This window comes from Monomorium pharaonis, chromosome 8, assembly GCF_013373865.1.
Source record: "Monomorium pharaonis isolate MP-MQ-018 chromosome 8, ASM1337386v2, whole genome shotgun sequence".
Taxonomy (NCBI): Eukaryota; Metazoa; Arthropoda; class Insecta; order Hymenoptera; family Formicidae; genus Monomorium; species Monomorium pharaonis.
The window spans coordinates 3,565,706-3,583,361 of record NC_050474.1 but is presented as its reverse complement, the minus strand read 5'-3'; the positions used below and the strand labels follow the sequence as shown (position 1 = coordinate 3,583,361).

Below are 17,656 nucleotides of genomic sequence, written 5' to 3'. Positions count from 1 at the left end.
TTACTTTGACGCTATCACGAGAACGCCGTGTAATACGCGATATAAGGAAACACTGTGCAGATTTGCATAATGTAAGAGGCACAAGAGAAAAGAGGAGGATGGAAAGGCGGGAAGTCAGGAAGAAAGGTATACCGCGTCAACATACCGACGAGGCGTGAGATAAATAATTTATCTTACATTTGAGGACAGAAAGCGCTCAATTAATCTTGAATTCCATAATTTTTAAGCCTCTAAGCTTCCGGTGTCCTGTCTAAACGCCTCTCAAATCACTGCTAATCTCTCTACAGCTCGCAAATTCTCTGTCTGCGCGACAATGTTGCATGGTCCTCCGGCGACAAGCCGAAACCGCTGTCAGATGCCTCGCCTCGAAACAGCTTTGAATATCTTCTGGCAGCGCGTCCTAACTACCATACATACGCGTTCCAACAGTTTGCGGTGCTTCTCGCGCATACGAAATACTCTTCGCCCGTTCACGTTGCGCTTTGAAATTTAATGACGGTGATCGGTTCTCGTTTCTGGCCTTCAGTTACACAAACCCACGCCGATAAAAGCCGCTTAAAAGAACAATATAAAACCGGCAAAATGCAAATTCTTCATGTTTCTCAGATGAGCGGTGCAGAATCATTTCAATACAAGTGATCACCAGATATTAACTCGATCGATTCCCCGCTCGTTAATTCGTGCAAATATATACTAAACAAAAATGTAAAATGTCTAATTAAAACTCTTCTTTACATTATAATACATTAAATGATCCTGTTTGCTCTAGTAATGGAGCGAGATCGCCAAACAGGCAGGAGATCCTTTTTTTTCCAGTTTTATCTTCCCACCTCACTTCTATTATATGTAATTTACATTTCTACACGCGCTTTGCACCACGACCGTCGCTAGAAAATGGCAAAATTAGCACATCAAGTGAGATCTCCGACTCCTTGATGTCACTTCGATACATACACATACACGCATAACACATATGATGCGCAAGGAGTAATGTCATGCACACATATGAATGCATGTTCTTCATGTTCGTCGAAAGGTAGAATTTTTATAATTCTGTCAACTTCTATGACCCTCTTCGTTGCTAAAATACTTTAAGATTACCTTGATACATGGAACTTGGGGATTAGATGTCTGTTTGAAAAACATGGAATTCGCCGCTTCTTGTCGAAATGATCTACTGCAAGATCTGATGCCATTACGACGCGACAAAAAAAAACAAAAAAAAAGAGAAATCTCGTTCCCAGTTTCGTTAATCGTTCCGGCACAATTCCACTCCGATGGTCACCTGAAATTTGGGCAGATTTCAAACCGAATTGGCGAATGCACCAGCGAATGTGCATACCGAGTGCAGCTTACGAAACGAACTGACCTCGCGTTTTACCCTAAAGGGGGAGAGCGAGTGGTGGTAACGAATTGCGGTTTGGTCACGAACGCTGAGCGATTAAATACACGTTTTGTTTCGTTCGCATTCGGATGAAAGCAAAGAGCCGAGAATTACAGCGCGTTTGAAAGTTCACACTGTGGTACGCCTCCGCAACATTAAATTCTAAATAGTTTTACGCATACGCGGCATTTATTTAATGGAGCGACAGTCGCCAGTACTTATAATACCTGTCGAGTTCGAGTAGTACCTGCAATGTGAGTCTAAATTTTATGATATTATTATTATAAATTTATGAACGTGCGTACATACGTCGTTATCGTCACACATTTTACAATTATCGAACACTTTCGAACGGGAGAGTGAGTTTGTAACTCATCAGAGAGAAACTGACGTAACATAAAAGATTAATTCGATGAGAGAGGCTGTTCGCCTTTCTCAAAATCCTCATTGACGTTTGTAATCACGCGCGAAAAGGTAAGCTTTATCCTTTTAAAATTTCATAACGTACCATCGTTAAGACATCATTATACAAAGCCGAATGACGTGCGCAATTTTAACAGAGCATTAAATACTCTGTTGAGATCTGAGTTTAAGAACTGACGGAACTTTCAAGTCTCTTTCATTAAAGGGGAGGACTTACAAGATTCTTTCAAAACAAATTTTTTTAATAGCTTTAAAGCACGCAATTTTAATATAAAAATCTGCAAGTTTATTATAATTTACCTTTTCTACGTTATGTCGTTTGTATTGCCTGTTTCATATGTACTCGATGTTTAACCAAAGCATAGTTAAAAAAATACCATATGTTCAAGCGCAAGTGTCTATTAATTAATACGAATGCTTGTACAATTTTATACGCGTGATACAAACGTCGTTGGCAAGCTCCGCTTCAGAAATGAAGGACATAATTCACTTAATATGAATTCGTGCTGTAATATTATTATGCAGGGAAGCGCGCATAAATTTTGAATTGTTCCCCAAGTTCGAACTTGCGTGACTTCTCATCCTCAAAGCTCTGCCATCGCGGACAAGTCTCATTACGCGTGACTCCCAAAGAGCCATGTGGCCTTTATGTCTCTGGCAAATTCATCTCCGCACATCCGCATAAATGTCTTTCACGCGTGCGTTTAACCATGTAGGACGTGTCTGTATGTGTGTCGCGAGTCATTGTATAGAGCCGAAAATGCCGGGACAGCCGCGGGCTATCGATAATTTAACCGGGAAAAGTTCTAGAAAGAAGTCACCACCGGCTTTTCGTGCTTTCGGAATAGCGGAACGGGCGAGGGGTGTTGAACGAGCGAGAAAAGTTTCGCAGAGATTCTGCATAGAATAAAACAAAGAATAATCAAACTTTACGCTGACTCGCTTGAGGACATCGGCGCAACATCAGCGGACTATGCTCAAGTTGGAATCTCACGGAAATGAATAAAGAAGTAGGTAAAAATGGCTCGAAAAATTAAATCCTAGTGAGTCAGTTAATACGCATTTATTAGCGCGCATAAAAAAAACTAGCAAGTAATGCGTAGCAAAAATAGACGCATATTTTTCGTGTTCGCAAGAGAATTGATTAAAACGCTGTTTTACGTAAGTAAAATTATCGAAAAAAAGATATGTGTATTCGTGTACACACATATCTTGTCGATAGAATGTGACATAAATTTGTTCAACGAATTTACGAGAGAATACTTTCTTTTCAGAAAGATAAAATATTGTAAATTCAAAAGATATTAATTACAATTTTAAAATTATCTTAATCTTCTATTGCACCGAGACACATAAAATTTATAACATGTTAATTGAGACGTATGATTTCTTACATTTATCGTTAATGTAAAATATAAATCGCGATTTATGAGGAACATTTGTTATTGAGAACTTGACTAATTAATCTAAACTTATTCCGAAAGAGATTATTGCGCCTTAATAGAAGCACGAAAAGCGAGCGGAGACTGAGAGAAATAGGATTTCCACGCGAATAGGATTTCTGCGAATTTATAATATTTTCTGTTTACAGGACAGCACAGAATTTAAGCCGGTAAATTAAACAAATTTGGTAGAGAGAGATTAATACATTTTATCCGTTGCTCAACCACACATAACAAATACAGAAATTAAAATTATAGTATTCATCTTCAAACTCAACTACTAGCCTTCTCTTGTATATGTGACATAACATGATAAAAATTGTTTTACCCTGGAACAGGGTATACACATTCGCGCAGTCAGCGAGAAGTTAATTATTAATTCTCCTGAAAGATTTAATTCTACCAGCCGCTACGAATTAAATTTCACCTACTTAAAAAATGTTTTTAACGGGGTCACCGGAGGAGCTCGAATTCACCCCTGAGGAAACTACGGAGTAGTTCGTCTATTAACGCATGCAACCGCAACACTAATAAATTATTGATTGTGCAACATTATCAAAGCACCGTTATGTGTCGCTATATTGTTCCTACGGTGCAATTAACGGTGAGTAATATCACGGTGTTTGCGGTGAAAACTTGAAGAGTTCGAATCAAAAAGTTCGAAGCACTTTACTTTAGCGGAAATATAAGCAAAATTATCTCTTTCGGACTCAAGTCCTTTATTTATCGAAAAAATATTTTTCTAAGACTCTCGCGATCTGCACAAATCTCTCATCTTTCCCGTTATGAAGTGTGGCAATTCTTGAAGAATCATCTCTTTCATGAAAAGATAAGAGAAAATTGGCTCCGTGAAGATCGACAATGCGAAAGATTTCTGTTTCAACGTATAGGTAACCGTGAGAACTGTAAGTTCTCTGCACAAAAAAAAAGATCAAAGAGACAGGAAAAATGCCACGCTCACAAATTTAATGCTTCTTCCTCGCTGCCAATCCCCTCTTTAAAGTTTCGAAGATTCTTGAAAACTATTGAATAATTACATGCACGTACGTTCGCGTGTCAAGATATTGCTTACGATGATAATGCGAGTAGATCAGCATATTGCTGAATCATGTTGTCATTCAGTGGAGATAAAAATGTCTCGCTAGAACAGAAAGCTCTCGCTTTCAAGAATGACAAAATAAGTAATATATCTTATAATTTGTCATAATAATGGTATTTAATAAAACATGTAAGATTATCTCATATATATATATATATATATATATATATATATATATATATATATAGTTATTTTCATACATCCCTTATAAAAATATAATACTGGACAGTATTAAATTGGGCAGTAATTATTACTTATTTTGAATATTAAAGTACAAACAACAGTGCTTAATACTTAAAATAAATATTAAATACTGACAAATTTAATACTGTCCAGTATTACATTATCATAAAGGACATATATAAATATTTATTTATGTGTAATATATAATATTATAATATTTAATAGGACATATAAACTTGTAAGTTAAAATTTAAATTAACAAATTTTAGACAGTAGCAATTTAAAAAAAACTTATTTTGTTATTAACGTCAATAATATTAAAAGCGGTTTATAAACGTCGAAATATTTTGCTCGCATGTCGAGAAAATATTTTTCGAAAAATGTTAAATCCGTCGACGTTGTAATAATGAATGTCAGCGGAATTTTCTCTCACTCCTCACTAGTACGAATGCATGAATTTTCGTTGAAATTCCGTTATAATCGATTCGCGACTTCGATAGGAATCCGTAGTGCACAAGCATGAGTGCACATCAACGTGCAAACACATGCAGAAATACCTGTTTGATTCTGTTCCCCAAGGACGTATAGATTATGTGCGATCAAGTTTAGGCGCGACATTAAATTTCCCCGTTTTCAAAATTCTCACGTATACCATGCATCGTGATAAAACGCATCGCGTTCAATATCGAAGAAAAATCGGACAGAAAATTTATATCGAAGTCAACATATACAGGAAAAATATATGCGCCATCGTCACCGCGATTGTCGATTCAAAAAAGGGGAAAAAAACGTACCCATATTCTATCTATGCCGCGACTTTCTCGAAGATTAATATCTCAACGGAACTTCCCCGTTTCTTTGCGCGATGACGCCAAAAGCGTATCCATATCATCGTATTGCCATTATTCAAATGTATTCCACGTCGCTTTCCGTTTCAACGAGCTTGTCGCGAACTACATAATAACGAAGCATCGAAATTTATTTGTCTAAAGTGCACTCCCGCACCCGAGAGAAAAGTATTCACCTTCGCTTGCTACCGCTCGAACACGTGTACATTAATGATATCTGAAAAATTTTTAAACTTATTCCCGTCAAAACATGGAGGCGTTCTATATTGCCTCACGACTCTCGATTTTACTCGAGTCTCACAGCGTCTGGGATTAAATTCAAGGCAGAATTATCGATATGCATTCGGCCGGATTTGTGTGACCGTCGCGAAAGAGTTACGGCGCACTGGAAATCATTATCTCGCTCACGTTTGGTCGGAGAGGATGTCACGTCGTAGCGCCACGAGGGCAAGTTTTCCCTCCTACCATTTCCGCGAGGAGAGGCGAGGAACTTTGATTAATTGCCGGCGGTCGTCGTATATCCCTCGCCTTCGTCGTCCGCGCGAGATCCGTTCGGAACACTCATTAAACCCAGCGCGCCCCTTAAAATCCCCCGGCGCACCCCCCACAATGGAAGACCTCTCGGCCGACTCCGCCTCGCGTGGTCCGGGGTCCACTCGCGCGATAATCGCGAATTCCCTGCCGCGCTGCACCGGTCACAAATTACTGACTTAAAAACTAATCGGTGCCACGTCCCGCATGCGGAATCGCGGCACGTTTTACGATACTCTCGCATTCAGATCGCAAGTCCGTAGCGAATTTGTCCGGTCCGGAGTGAGTTAATGGTTTCCGTTAGAGAAATAGATTAACTAAAACTCTTGAATGTTGTGTTCCGTGAAGAGAATTGTTAAGAATTGATGAATCCTGCAGTACTTGCGATGGCCGTAGTCACAGATTATCAACGAATGTTGGACAACGCATTGTTTCAAAAATAAAAATCGAAATTAATTTCGAAAATCATCAAATCCAGTCTGCGGTTACATTAATTTCAAAAGTCGAATAGGAAAGAAATACAATGCACGTGATGGAAGGCGTCGCTTAAGCCGCGAGACTCCTTTAGATTTCAACGTGAATGATTTAATTAACAAAACGCTAGCGTGTTTGGGAAAGCGATAATTGCAGGTGGCTGAAGTTCAGCGGATGCTGGATTGTAAATTCTCATTAGCCACCTAACGGCAACAATGATATCGAGGGTGCACCGTATAACTTGGAGTATTACGGGGCTCCAACTTCTGAAAGGGGCAAAATTTGCGAAGTAATGGTACGCGGACGACCTGCGTTCTTATACCGTTTCTTTGCCGTTCAACCCATTCTCCGTCGTTGTACCTTAAGGCGACGACGTGCTGATGACGACCGTGCAACGGCAATATCGACGAAAGTGATGGAAATGAGGCTTCCCGCGAAGTTTCTCGCGCTCTCGAAAGATTTTAATTGCGTAAGAATTTGTTACCGTTCTATTTCAAACCACAATTAATGCTTCATTTTGGCCGCTTTATAAAGTAAACGCGTGTAACTGTGTGTAATCGGTGTGTGATTGTCATTTAAACTAACTGTGAAACTAATAATGCTTAAATGATCGCGCTAATTAGCAAAATCCGCCGTTTAGTAATTTCAAACAGTAATAAAATTTTATCGGTGAATGCGGTATCGTAAATTCTCGCGACAAGTGAAAATCATGAAAACTTTTGTCACCGACGGGATATACGCGAGAAACTTTTTTCGAGCGTGCAGATGAAGGATTTGAAGTTCGCATCGCTGACGTTCTAGAAGCGACGTGGAATCCGGAAAAGTCAGCGGCGTGGAATTCAATCAAAGAAAGTCTAGGCGCCAAAGCTCGTTTTGAGTGCGACGAGATTTCCCTTCCAATTTGAAAACCCGAGGACAATTACGCGTGTGACCGCATCGCTTTTGGCGCTTTTACGTACGTCTCGTGCGCCCCGGTCGCTTACCTCACGGTCCACCTATCGTTCCTATCTCCTTCATTTATTATCCAACGATGGAAAATCCCCTTTCTACGCAATCCCCGGATCCTCTCTTATATTTCCGCCTTGCAGGCAACCGATGAGTATCGAGCCGATTTAACATCAAAGACGGATATCCTCTAACAGATATCAATTTCATCTAAATCGAAATATACAAGTCCCTATCATCCCGAAATCGCCTTTGCAAGCAAAAACATTTTACTATCATTATAGCCATTTCTTTGTCACTATATTTCGCTTTTCCAGACATTCTTAACTTTCTCTCGGTTATATATTTAACCATTAACCGTTTTATCAGTAATGTAATTTTAGTTGAAGAGAGCAGATCTGTGATCTTTTTATTAAGATTTTCTCGGAAGTTGTTTTATTAATAAATCCGGATATTACGCATGATCATGCAAACGAAAATTTATCGTACATCTTGAGGTAAAGTCTTGCAAATTTTAATTATCTTATTTGTATGAATTATATTATACCTTTAAAGTTTAAAGTTAACATATTAATGTTATTAAAGTTATTAAGTTGATAAATATATTATAATTATTGCGGCAATAACAGCCCATTTGAAACCGAAATTTGCAACTCTGTGGAATCTGACATGCGACATTTCCAGTATTAATTACACGCGATACTGGCGATTGTTTTTGTTAATTACATTCGTATAGAATACGTTGTATTTAATACCAACTGATGCAGTCAATTGTTCACTATAAATATATAATGCAAATGCGTTTGTGCAATTTGAATCTGTAATGAATATAATATTGCGATATGTATATTATAATATATATATTTCTAAAAAAAAAAAAAAGTTATTTATTTATCGTACTTGGCGTCGCAATGGTTAATTTTTTATTATATAAAATAAATGTTAATTATTTATCTGCACAATTTTAAGAGAAAGAGATTTTTGTAAAAATCATATATCCATATAATTGATATTACCAATAGAAACTCATTTCATAACTAATATTACACGTATACAAATATATTTTACATATATATATATATATATATATATATATATATATATATATATATATATATAAAATCGTAATATTTCAAATTTAAAGAATGTGACGCATGATGCAATTGTTGATGCTAGAAAGTAAATTGACAGGAGAACGTAGCGTAAAAATGCATTCCACATTCAATCGCGGCAAAATTTCTCTTATTTTCATTTCAAATAAAAATGAAAAATGGGAAAAATGGCGCATTATAGAATTTGCGGCAATTTTCAATAATAACTTTTTATAACAATCTCTAGAATTCAGTTGTCTAAAATTTCTATCGTTAATTCATCACACTATTAAAAAAATATATAAAAATATGAGAAAACATTCAATAAACTTCCTTATACTTCCGTACTTTCTTATTACTTTGCTTTATTTGTTGAAAAAAATTAATATCAAGTAATTTCAATTAAACAGTACACTCAGAAAGTATGAAATGACAAATAATATTTCACGTCTTCTTGTATAATAAAAAGAAAGTTGCAGCGACTTTATGAGGAACGCAATTTCTCCATTGGTATTATCTAAATCCTAGTATTATATGTTACTTCTTCAAGCTTCATCCCGACGAGATGTCTTAACCCCGGGATTTAGCTAAAGTACTGATTATTTTCTTTGTCGCAGAGAAAAGGGACAAAAAGAGGAACGGAAAAATTTTTTTCATGTCAGACATCGCGTTTGACCGCGTTTCAATCCTTAAAAGCTCGCGCATTTTCACGCATATATTGATTGAATAGTAAAGAATCTGCTGCTTAGGGCAACCCATGATCCACGAGGGGTCTTCCAAGTTCCTTCAAGGATCACATCATAGATCGATGTAAATGTCAAGCGTCTCTTTCGCGAACTCTCGTCAAATTGTAAATCGACCATGATACGATTTCGCAGATTCGAGTTTTATCAGAATTTTTGTAGGCCAAACGCAATATATAAGACGGTATTGCATCTCTCGTTCGCAACAAAGATATTTTTCGCTCTGCATTTTCGTGAATACTTTGCTCGAAGCTTTTCTAGCAGCAATAATATAATTTTATTGAAATGAGAGATTTGCCCAGCGAAATCGTATGGTCATGTCGACTCCCGCTGAGTAAGGAACCGCGTATCTATCTCAAAAATATCGAAGTTCACGTAGATTCTCGTTACAGTGTAAATCCTGAGCGATCGACATAATTTCGCCGATTTTAATCTTGCCGAACGATAAAATATTCTCTTTGATCACATCGTTTTATGAATGAATGTATCGGGAAATTTCATGTTGAGCTTAAATAAAACCATCGTAAGATATTTTTCATTATAAATCGTAGATCCAACGGATACGTCCAAATATATATTGATATATTATTAATGTGTATGTAATATAATAATATTAAATCTGATAAAACGATCTTATAAATATCTTTTTAAACATCAAGATTACCACGTTAAAAAGATTTTTATAAAGTAGAATTAATAAATATTTATTATGGTTATGATTTTTTATGTTAGTAAACAATTTTTACGATTTATGAAGTGACGGCAGAATCATAGGAAGTGAATAGAAACGAATATACAAATGTGTGTTTAGTAAAGCCTTCTTTTGTAGAACGTCACTATCACGAGAGATTGCGTGCCTTTCGAAAATGATTAAAAACACCAAATGAAAATAGAAATAAAGCGCATGGACAAACAAAATGAGTCCCTGATAAAAAAAACTTGGAAGCCTTTTCGGCGCAGTTTATAAAAAGGTTCGAATAACAAAGATTGCGTGGATATTCGCTCATGTGGTGCGATACTTCCGATGAACAAAGATTGCTTTCATATTTCAAGGCACTCGAATACAACACACACATACGCACACACACACATACACACGCGCGCGCGCATCTACACGTAACGGCAACCTGATAGTTCGCAATTTGCAGCGAAAGTCCGGATAAAAAGGCATCTGTCGCGCCAATTGGCATCGCCATCGATAAGATAGTCTTTCCCCGGTTTCTTCTGACAGACGGTACACTATCTATGCGCGATAATGGACGGTAAAAGGCGGATACTGGAACAAAACGAGAACGAGACAATGGTACGAAATGCAGCTGTGCGTTGAGAATCGCCGGGTTACAAAAATAGAACCGATGTCCTTTTGTGTATCGAGGTATCCACGGGTACGGAGTGACAACTGTAGCTGCTTGTGTTGATCACGTCGGGTGTTTTAGCCCTTTCCACCGCTTTCCCCAGACACGCATTTTATACATTACATCTACAAATGCTGCAGATAATATTGCGTAAAATAAGATATTACATGGCTGATTTCGCCGATGGAATAAAGAAAAAGATGAAAAAATAAAAGGCGAAGGCTATGATAAAGGGCAAATTGTATATTTGCCCATTACACGAATATCTCCACAGGGGTTTTTCCATGGCATCTATCACGGACGGTGGCACATACACACTGATTGATAGGTTTAAAATTACATTGTTATCGTTCTCACCGTTCGATTTTCCTGTCTTATTGACGTTTGGGATATGATCGTAAAACAATTTTGTTCGGAGAAATTGTCTCATAAAAATCTCATTTAGAGAAAACCGGTGGAATAGAAACCAAGTGAAAAGGACGAGGGGAAGGTGGGGATCTTCGAATAGAACGGTTGAACCGTCGCCCCGTTCAGCTTCGTTCATTACCGATGGCACTAATAAGGATGTAAAAGGCCAGTGAAATAACCACTCGCAATCGCCTCGCGTCTCTCACGCCCTCGGGATTTTTCTATTTCCTGCCACTTTTTCAATCTCCGTTCCTACATCAGAGAAATTACATGCCTTGACGGGCCTTCAATTTTATATTCCGGCGTGAATTACGATATCACGGGGAATAAACATGCGACAATAGTCATCTACATGTCTTTAATAATTAAATAATTGACTTTGTGCCACTTTTCATATAAAACGTGCCGTTCTCGCGCGAAATAAAAACGTCGACGTCGCCATAATTCATGCAAATCGTTAACCGCGAAACCACATATGGATTGTGCGGGACAATACGAGTGTTCCAGTTGATTTGGCGGCCGGCCAGCGGGTGATTGCATTACCGATTGTTTCTTCTGCAATGTCTAACCACCGGAACAGATTCCGCCTGACTGACAGCAGTTTATCGGCCTTGGCTCATGACGAACGAGCGTCGTTTCGTATTACATCGTCAGCGATCTTCATGAGCGCGAATAAAGCAATGTAAACGAGAGACGGCGCGCGCGAATGACGAGCATCCGATGAGAAAGAGATATCAACAGCAACCCCTACTGGGATGCGCACCTGCTAGGTCAGCGCATCGATCTCCCGGAAATTCACGGCCCACTCACGCTCTCCCGTCCCGACCTTATTCTTCTTCTCGTCTTCTCTCGCTACTTCCATGTATCATTGTCTTACACGTCCGGCCCCTTCGGCAAGAATACGCGGCACAAAACGTCCCGTCCGACTATTGTCTCTCTCGGTTACACTCCATTCATGAGGCAGTTCGACTCTCAAAGCCTCTGGTCGATAGTGAACTTAGGCGCACCCTACACTCTATCGTGGTTACACACGCACGCACGCACACACACACACACACACACACACACACACACACACACACACACACACACACACACACACACACACACACACACACACACACAAGCATGCGGATGTAGACGCACATTGATATCGTACGGAACTATCGGTGGATGGAACGGATTGTATTTTCAGAATGTCGATACACTGACGATCTCGGAGGACTAGGTAGACGTTTATTGTCTGTCGTTTCTAAAAGGCTTATTCGGCTCAGATACAGTGAACGGAGGATATAAAGGTATTCCCCAGAGACTTTCGGCCGTGTAGATAAGAAAACGGCATGCCGAAGAGGCCCCGTTTGCGGTAAAGATATATCTACTTCTTTTTTCGCGAAACGCGCGGAATTCTATTTGTCGTTCGCGAGCATCCTGCGATGACAACTAACACGAAATGTTACGTTCGGCGCTGTAATATCTCCATGAAAATTCCCATTTCACGATAGAAATGTTATAATATACTTAGACTCGAAAACATACGATGCCACAGATGCGCATCGTTGAAACGTGGAATTTCATGAAGATGCGACTGTAAGAGTTTTTTCTGAACATTATTCTTACAAAGGCCGTCACAAAGTGAAATAATATGTGAAGACAGCCTGTGGTTCTTTTGCAGCAGCACGTGCAACTTCGTTTTTTTTTTTACTTTTGTTCCACGTTGTAAGTAACTCGATTCTAAATAAAAATAAAAATAACGGAAATTGTGTCGGTTAATGAAAATTGAATTACATGAGGAATATAAAGTTTCGTATAAACAGTATTTTGTTTCTCGATGCAGATAATTCTGAACGCGAATATGATAAATAATGAATTTCAGCTCGCGTCTTTGTAAAATAAAAAGCTAGATGTTTTTATATCGAGGAACACAGCTTTAAAAAAAACGAAAATTACAAGATAGACAATAAAAAATACAAAGCTGGTTAACGCAGCCATAAATTTATAGGTATGGTGAATCGACTTGACATTTCAACAATAGTAAAACCTCTGGCGCAATGATCATTCATAGTTTATTTTAAAAGCACACGTGGAAAATAGAACAGTACAGACATGACGTCCCGCGAGAGTTGTTTGTTAAAACAAGAAAAGGGAGCGAATCATTAAACAACGACAAGCGACATTTATTGTTTCGGAATACAGAGGTACGGACCAAACTCGGAGAAAGTTTAGAAATGGAGTATCGCAGTAATTAATCGAGCCAATATAAATCTCTCTCTCTCTCTCTCTCTCTCTCTTTTGTTTCCTTCCCTTTTTTTACATAAAACTTTTCTTTCTAATGAAACTACGCATCTCGTATTGTAAATATTTGTATTTACTTATATTCTGAATCTGGGGATATTAACTTATCTTTTTCTCTACATAAGAGTACATATTTGAGACATGTTTCTGTTTGCAACAAATAGACTGACGAATGCGTCGTATAAGAAAAATTCATGTTATGGTATATTCCACGAAAATCGATTTTTGCGATGACGACTCGCGCTGTGGAAAATGTTTATAGATCACGTGTATAAACTTCGTATTGCGGAAAAGGTAAGTTGAAAATTATCCAACCAAGTCTCGTACCAGCCGGTAGATCTTTTTAACTTGGTCTCACCGGCGCGGCGCAAGTACGCAAGTCGTGCGCCGTCTGCGCATTTTATGCTAGAATTCGCGCGAACGCTTCAAGAATCCATTTCCATTTGTCACCGTGTCGATATCGCTTTTTCTCGCCATTGATCCCCTCTATCTCTCGAGATAATAGTCATTTATCATGAAGCCTCCGCGCCGACATCCTGGCTGTCAGATTCGCGCGTCGACTATGTTTCTTCTCTCTTTCTCTTTCTGTAGTGTTACGCAATGTTGAACCGCAAAGCTGTCACGACATGAAAAATGTAATATGGGATTTAACCCACAATCTGTTTTGCATGTTGCAGTATATAATACCTGCAGTGACGGACGTTCTCGAGTTTTCATTCCTCAATTTTTAATTCAAGCAATGACGTATTGCATTGAATATTTGCAGTTATTATAATCGCATCCTCAATTTTATTCGATAGAAGTACAGCGAAATCTTCATGTTGACTTATTAAGATGTCAAGTCGTTTCACGGTTGTCGCTCTCATCTATTAACAAGGTGAATAATTATGTAAATTGTTCATAAATGAAGAGACATTATGGTTCGGTTATGGCTCGTCCGTCATAGAACGCAATTAACGATATTCATTACGGACTAACAGCATCCACTGTAATTTGACAATTGATGCGAAAACAGAGCATGTGTCAACCGTAACGTGAAATACGGCTGACATCTTAATTATCAGAGATGAATTATGATCGATGTAAGGACAGCACTCGTGTATCGATCATTAATAAACGAATTCTCGCATTTAATTTAAGCTAAATAATCCAAATAAAAAAAAGTTCTATTTTATTTTGATTCTATCTCATTGAAATACAAATTAAAACGTGAGGGCTTAAATGTAATTACAACTTTAATAATAAAGGAGTTCGAATATTTTTTATTTTTCTACGAATTGCAATTGCCTTGTAAATTATTAAATTTGTACTATATATTTTTATAAAAAATAAAAAATTAAAAGTACGGAAACTTTTCTTTCATCAAGCGTATGAAAAATATCCGTATATATCTGCGTTAATTCGCTCTCGAATGTCGAATAAATACTGATCTTATTTTATACGCAACAGGTTTTGAGTTTAGTAATCGTATTATAAGTGTTAATTTTTTGTCATTTGATTTGCTTTTTGTAAAAACAAGTAGATTGGGGACTCGGCTGATGCTGGCGCATGGTGAATGAGAATTTACACGAGCTGTTTGTCCCCGTAAATAGAAATGTCGCGAGAGTCATGGATATGCATGGCACACCACGTTCGTTAAGCCAGTAGTTTCGTCCAGAATATTGTCAGACACGACTCTGGAAACGCGCTGTGAAGATGACGAACACTTACTCATTTTGTTCTCAAAAATAACAAATTTCCATAACAAATTTTACACACACACATACTCTCTCTCTCTCTCTCTCGCTGTCTCTTTTCTCTCAAGATTTTCAGAATCTTGCTTTTCCAAATCAATTTTATTGATTTAAAATCGATATTTCCATGAAGTAAGTATGATGTGTCTAAATGTTAATTGTGCAAAATGATAAAATGATAAAATGAATACTAGTGAATCGTCTAATGCAATTTTTTAAATGGTCACTCGAATTGTCGAACGGGAAAAATGGATACTCCAATTTCTCCTTCGAGGATGATTGGTCGAATTTCGAGTTTCAAGTGCAACCTCTCGTTGAGATCCAATGAAATCGTAACAAGATGTGGAGTAGATAGCACTCATGTTGTAAAAGTTGGATCGGGGAGTCCCTGCTTCCTCGTAACTCGTCGTCCTGCATCTTCACGAAAACCCTCGAGATTTTTTCCACGCTTTCAAGTTTACTCCGGTCTCCACTCGCGTTGAATAATTGCTCGTTAAAATGAGCTAGGTCTTCTTCTCTCTTATCTTAGCCGGCACCGTTCACAACTCAAAGAACGCTCGTGACGTTTTTTACCTTCGCGCTGGTAATTACACCACTTATAATCGATCGTTTCGCTCAGGTGATAATCTTCGTCGTTATCAATACTCAATTGACACTTTTTCCGGTTGTTTCTTTCAAATTCTAAATAACTATTTTCAATTTAAAATATTTCTTGTTTATCCTCCGATAATGAATCTTTTTTTTTAATTCCGAGACATCTCTGTAATAATTTTGCGAATTAAATATTACTACGAAAATAATTTTCAATCTCTCCATATTGCAATGTTTACTTCTCTGTTTTCAGTGTGACTCTGGAGTGGCCGTGGATAGATTCTTTCACGCCTTGTACTCGACGAGGAAGAAGCATCTGATGCCATTCTTACTCGGCACCGCTTGTTCCGAGGTAACCGAGACACTGGCCAAAATCGTGCCCTATTGGAACGTGATCCAGGTGTCATTTGGCTCGACGGCACCTGCACTCTCGGATTCCAACGAGTTTCCCCTGTTCCTGCGAACTGTCGCGCCGGATTCAAGTCGCAATCCAGCCAGAATAGCATTGATCAAACACTTCGGATGGGACACCGTCACCGCACTCTCGCAAACAGGCGACATGTACTCCTTGGTAAGTGGGTCGTAAGGAACACGAATGAACGTGCAAATCAACTCCCCGAATTTATCGGAGCGGCTTTCCCGTCACTTTGATAGTCCGCCCCGGAAATAACTTGATCCCAATATTGATGGGCGACGTTACGTAATTTTTATTCGTGCTCAAAGTATTTAACATTTATCTCATCTTCTACATTCTAAAACCTTTAACAAACCATGTAATATGTAACGAAACTATAAATGTGAAATTTACATATTATGTTAAAGTGACACACAGTTTTTTGATTTTATATCCTCTGAATAAAACGTACGAGAAATATTATCAACATTTACAAAGACTATTTGAAAAATTATGTTTAATGAAATACGAATGGAAAATCGACTCCTTCATAAAGAACGGCGTTCGGGTTGCAGTTGACGTTAATCGCGATTGAAAATTGCACTAAAAAATATCCACTTATAAATCCAATACCTCCTACCGCTGCTTTTGCCGTATAAATATCGAGATCAGATGAAGTGGAATCCGAAATACGGAGGGAATGCGCGCAATAACACGATCGCCGCGCGAGGGTGACATTTTCCGCGTTGTATTTATCTCTGTCCCGCTTTAACGTAACCGCGTGTTTAATTGCGAGCTACACCGCGGAAGTTCGTTTGTGCCCGCCGTGACGTGCGATCTATACAATGAAGTTTCCGTTATGTCGGCTTTAATTAACTTTCGATTTGTACTCACGCACAGTTAACCAGAGCGCCGCGTGTTTGGTATCACGTTTCGGTTAATTCTCGGTCAATTTCCATCGCTACACTGTAACGGAAGTTACCATAGTCATATCCGGCTTTAATGTTATCTGGGAATGCATAACAAACGGACTAGAGCATTATAGTGTCTACGATTTCGAAACAAGCAGCTCTCTAAATCTCGAACAGTAGAAAATATTTTGTAATTTATGTTTAAAATCAGTCCTTGTTAAATTTTTTGTCCAAATTTTTAATATCTAAACGTTACTTTTAATGAAGAAGTATGTTTCTACACTCTGTTTCCAAAATTATGTTGAAATATCCTTGTGATAATTTTTTACATAATATTTTTGCTAATATATTCATTTTCGTGTTAAATTAACACAAAAATTTGAGTGAATTGTTCGAGACATGCAATGTTAAATTTAATATAAAGTTTCCAACTATGCATAGAGTAAAAAATTACTCGTAAATTGCACAAGCTCAACTTTTATTCTTTTAGAGTGACATTTCACTTTTACGAGATTTGGAGAGAAAGCAAAACAATAAATTGACAATTTATGTCACAATATAATTTTTTAACCGTTGTATAAGTGAGAGAAATTGTATTTTCTCCAGTCGTAAATATTTTCCTTTATTTTTTTTCCACTCGCAATTTTAAAACTGAGTTTCTCTCCACGGAAAGACAGGTTCGATAAATTTCTCAAATGCAACATATGTTATCTATCTCGAAATTGATGTAAAAGCAGTTAGGAAAATTCTACGGAGATTGACGCGTCAGTTTACATCCGTCTCTCGTTAAAATTCATATTGTTCCCAAA

The 17,656-nt window shown here is 37.9% G+C and overlaps 1 protein-coding gene and 1 long non-coding RNA gene across 3 annotated transcripts in view; one reads left to right on the top strand and one right to left on the bottom strand.

Annotated features, from left to right (window-relative positions):
• LOC105836055 (gamma-aminobutyric acid type B receptor subunit 1) overlaps positions 1 to 17,656 on the top strand; it is a 62,244-nt gene that overhangs the window by 10,440 nt on the left and 34,148 nt on the right. For both annotated transcript variants that reach the window (XM_012679823.3, XM_028190345.2), the window contains exon 3: positions 15,796 to 16,113. In XM_012679823.3, the coding sequence (XP_012535277.2) occupies positions 15,796 to 16,113 (318 nt within the window). The remainder of the gene's footprint in view (positions 1 to 15,795; positions 16,114 to 17,656) is intronic.
• The window catches only part of LOC118646994, a 50,531-nt gene that overhangs the window by 7,802 nt on the left and 25,073 nt on the right, over positions 1 to 17,656 (bottom strand). The gene's annotated exons all lie outside the window — the stretch shown is intronic.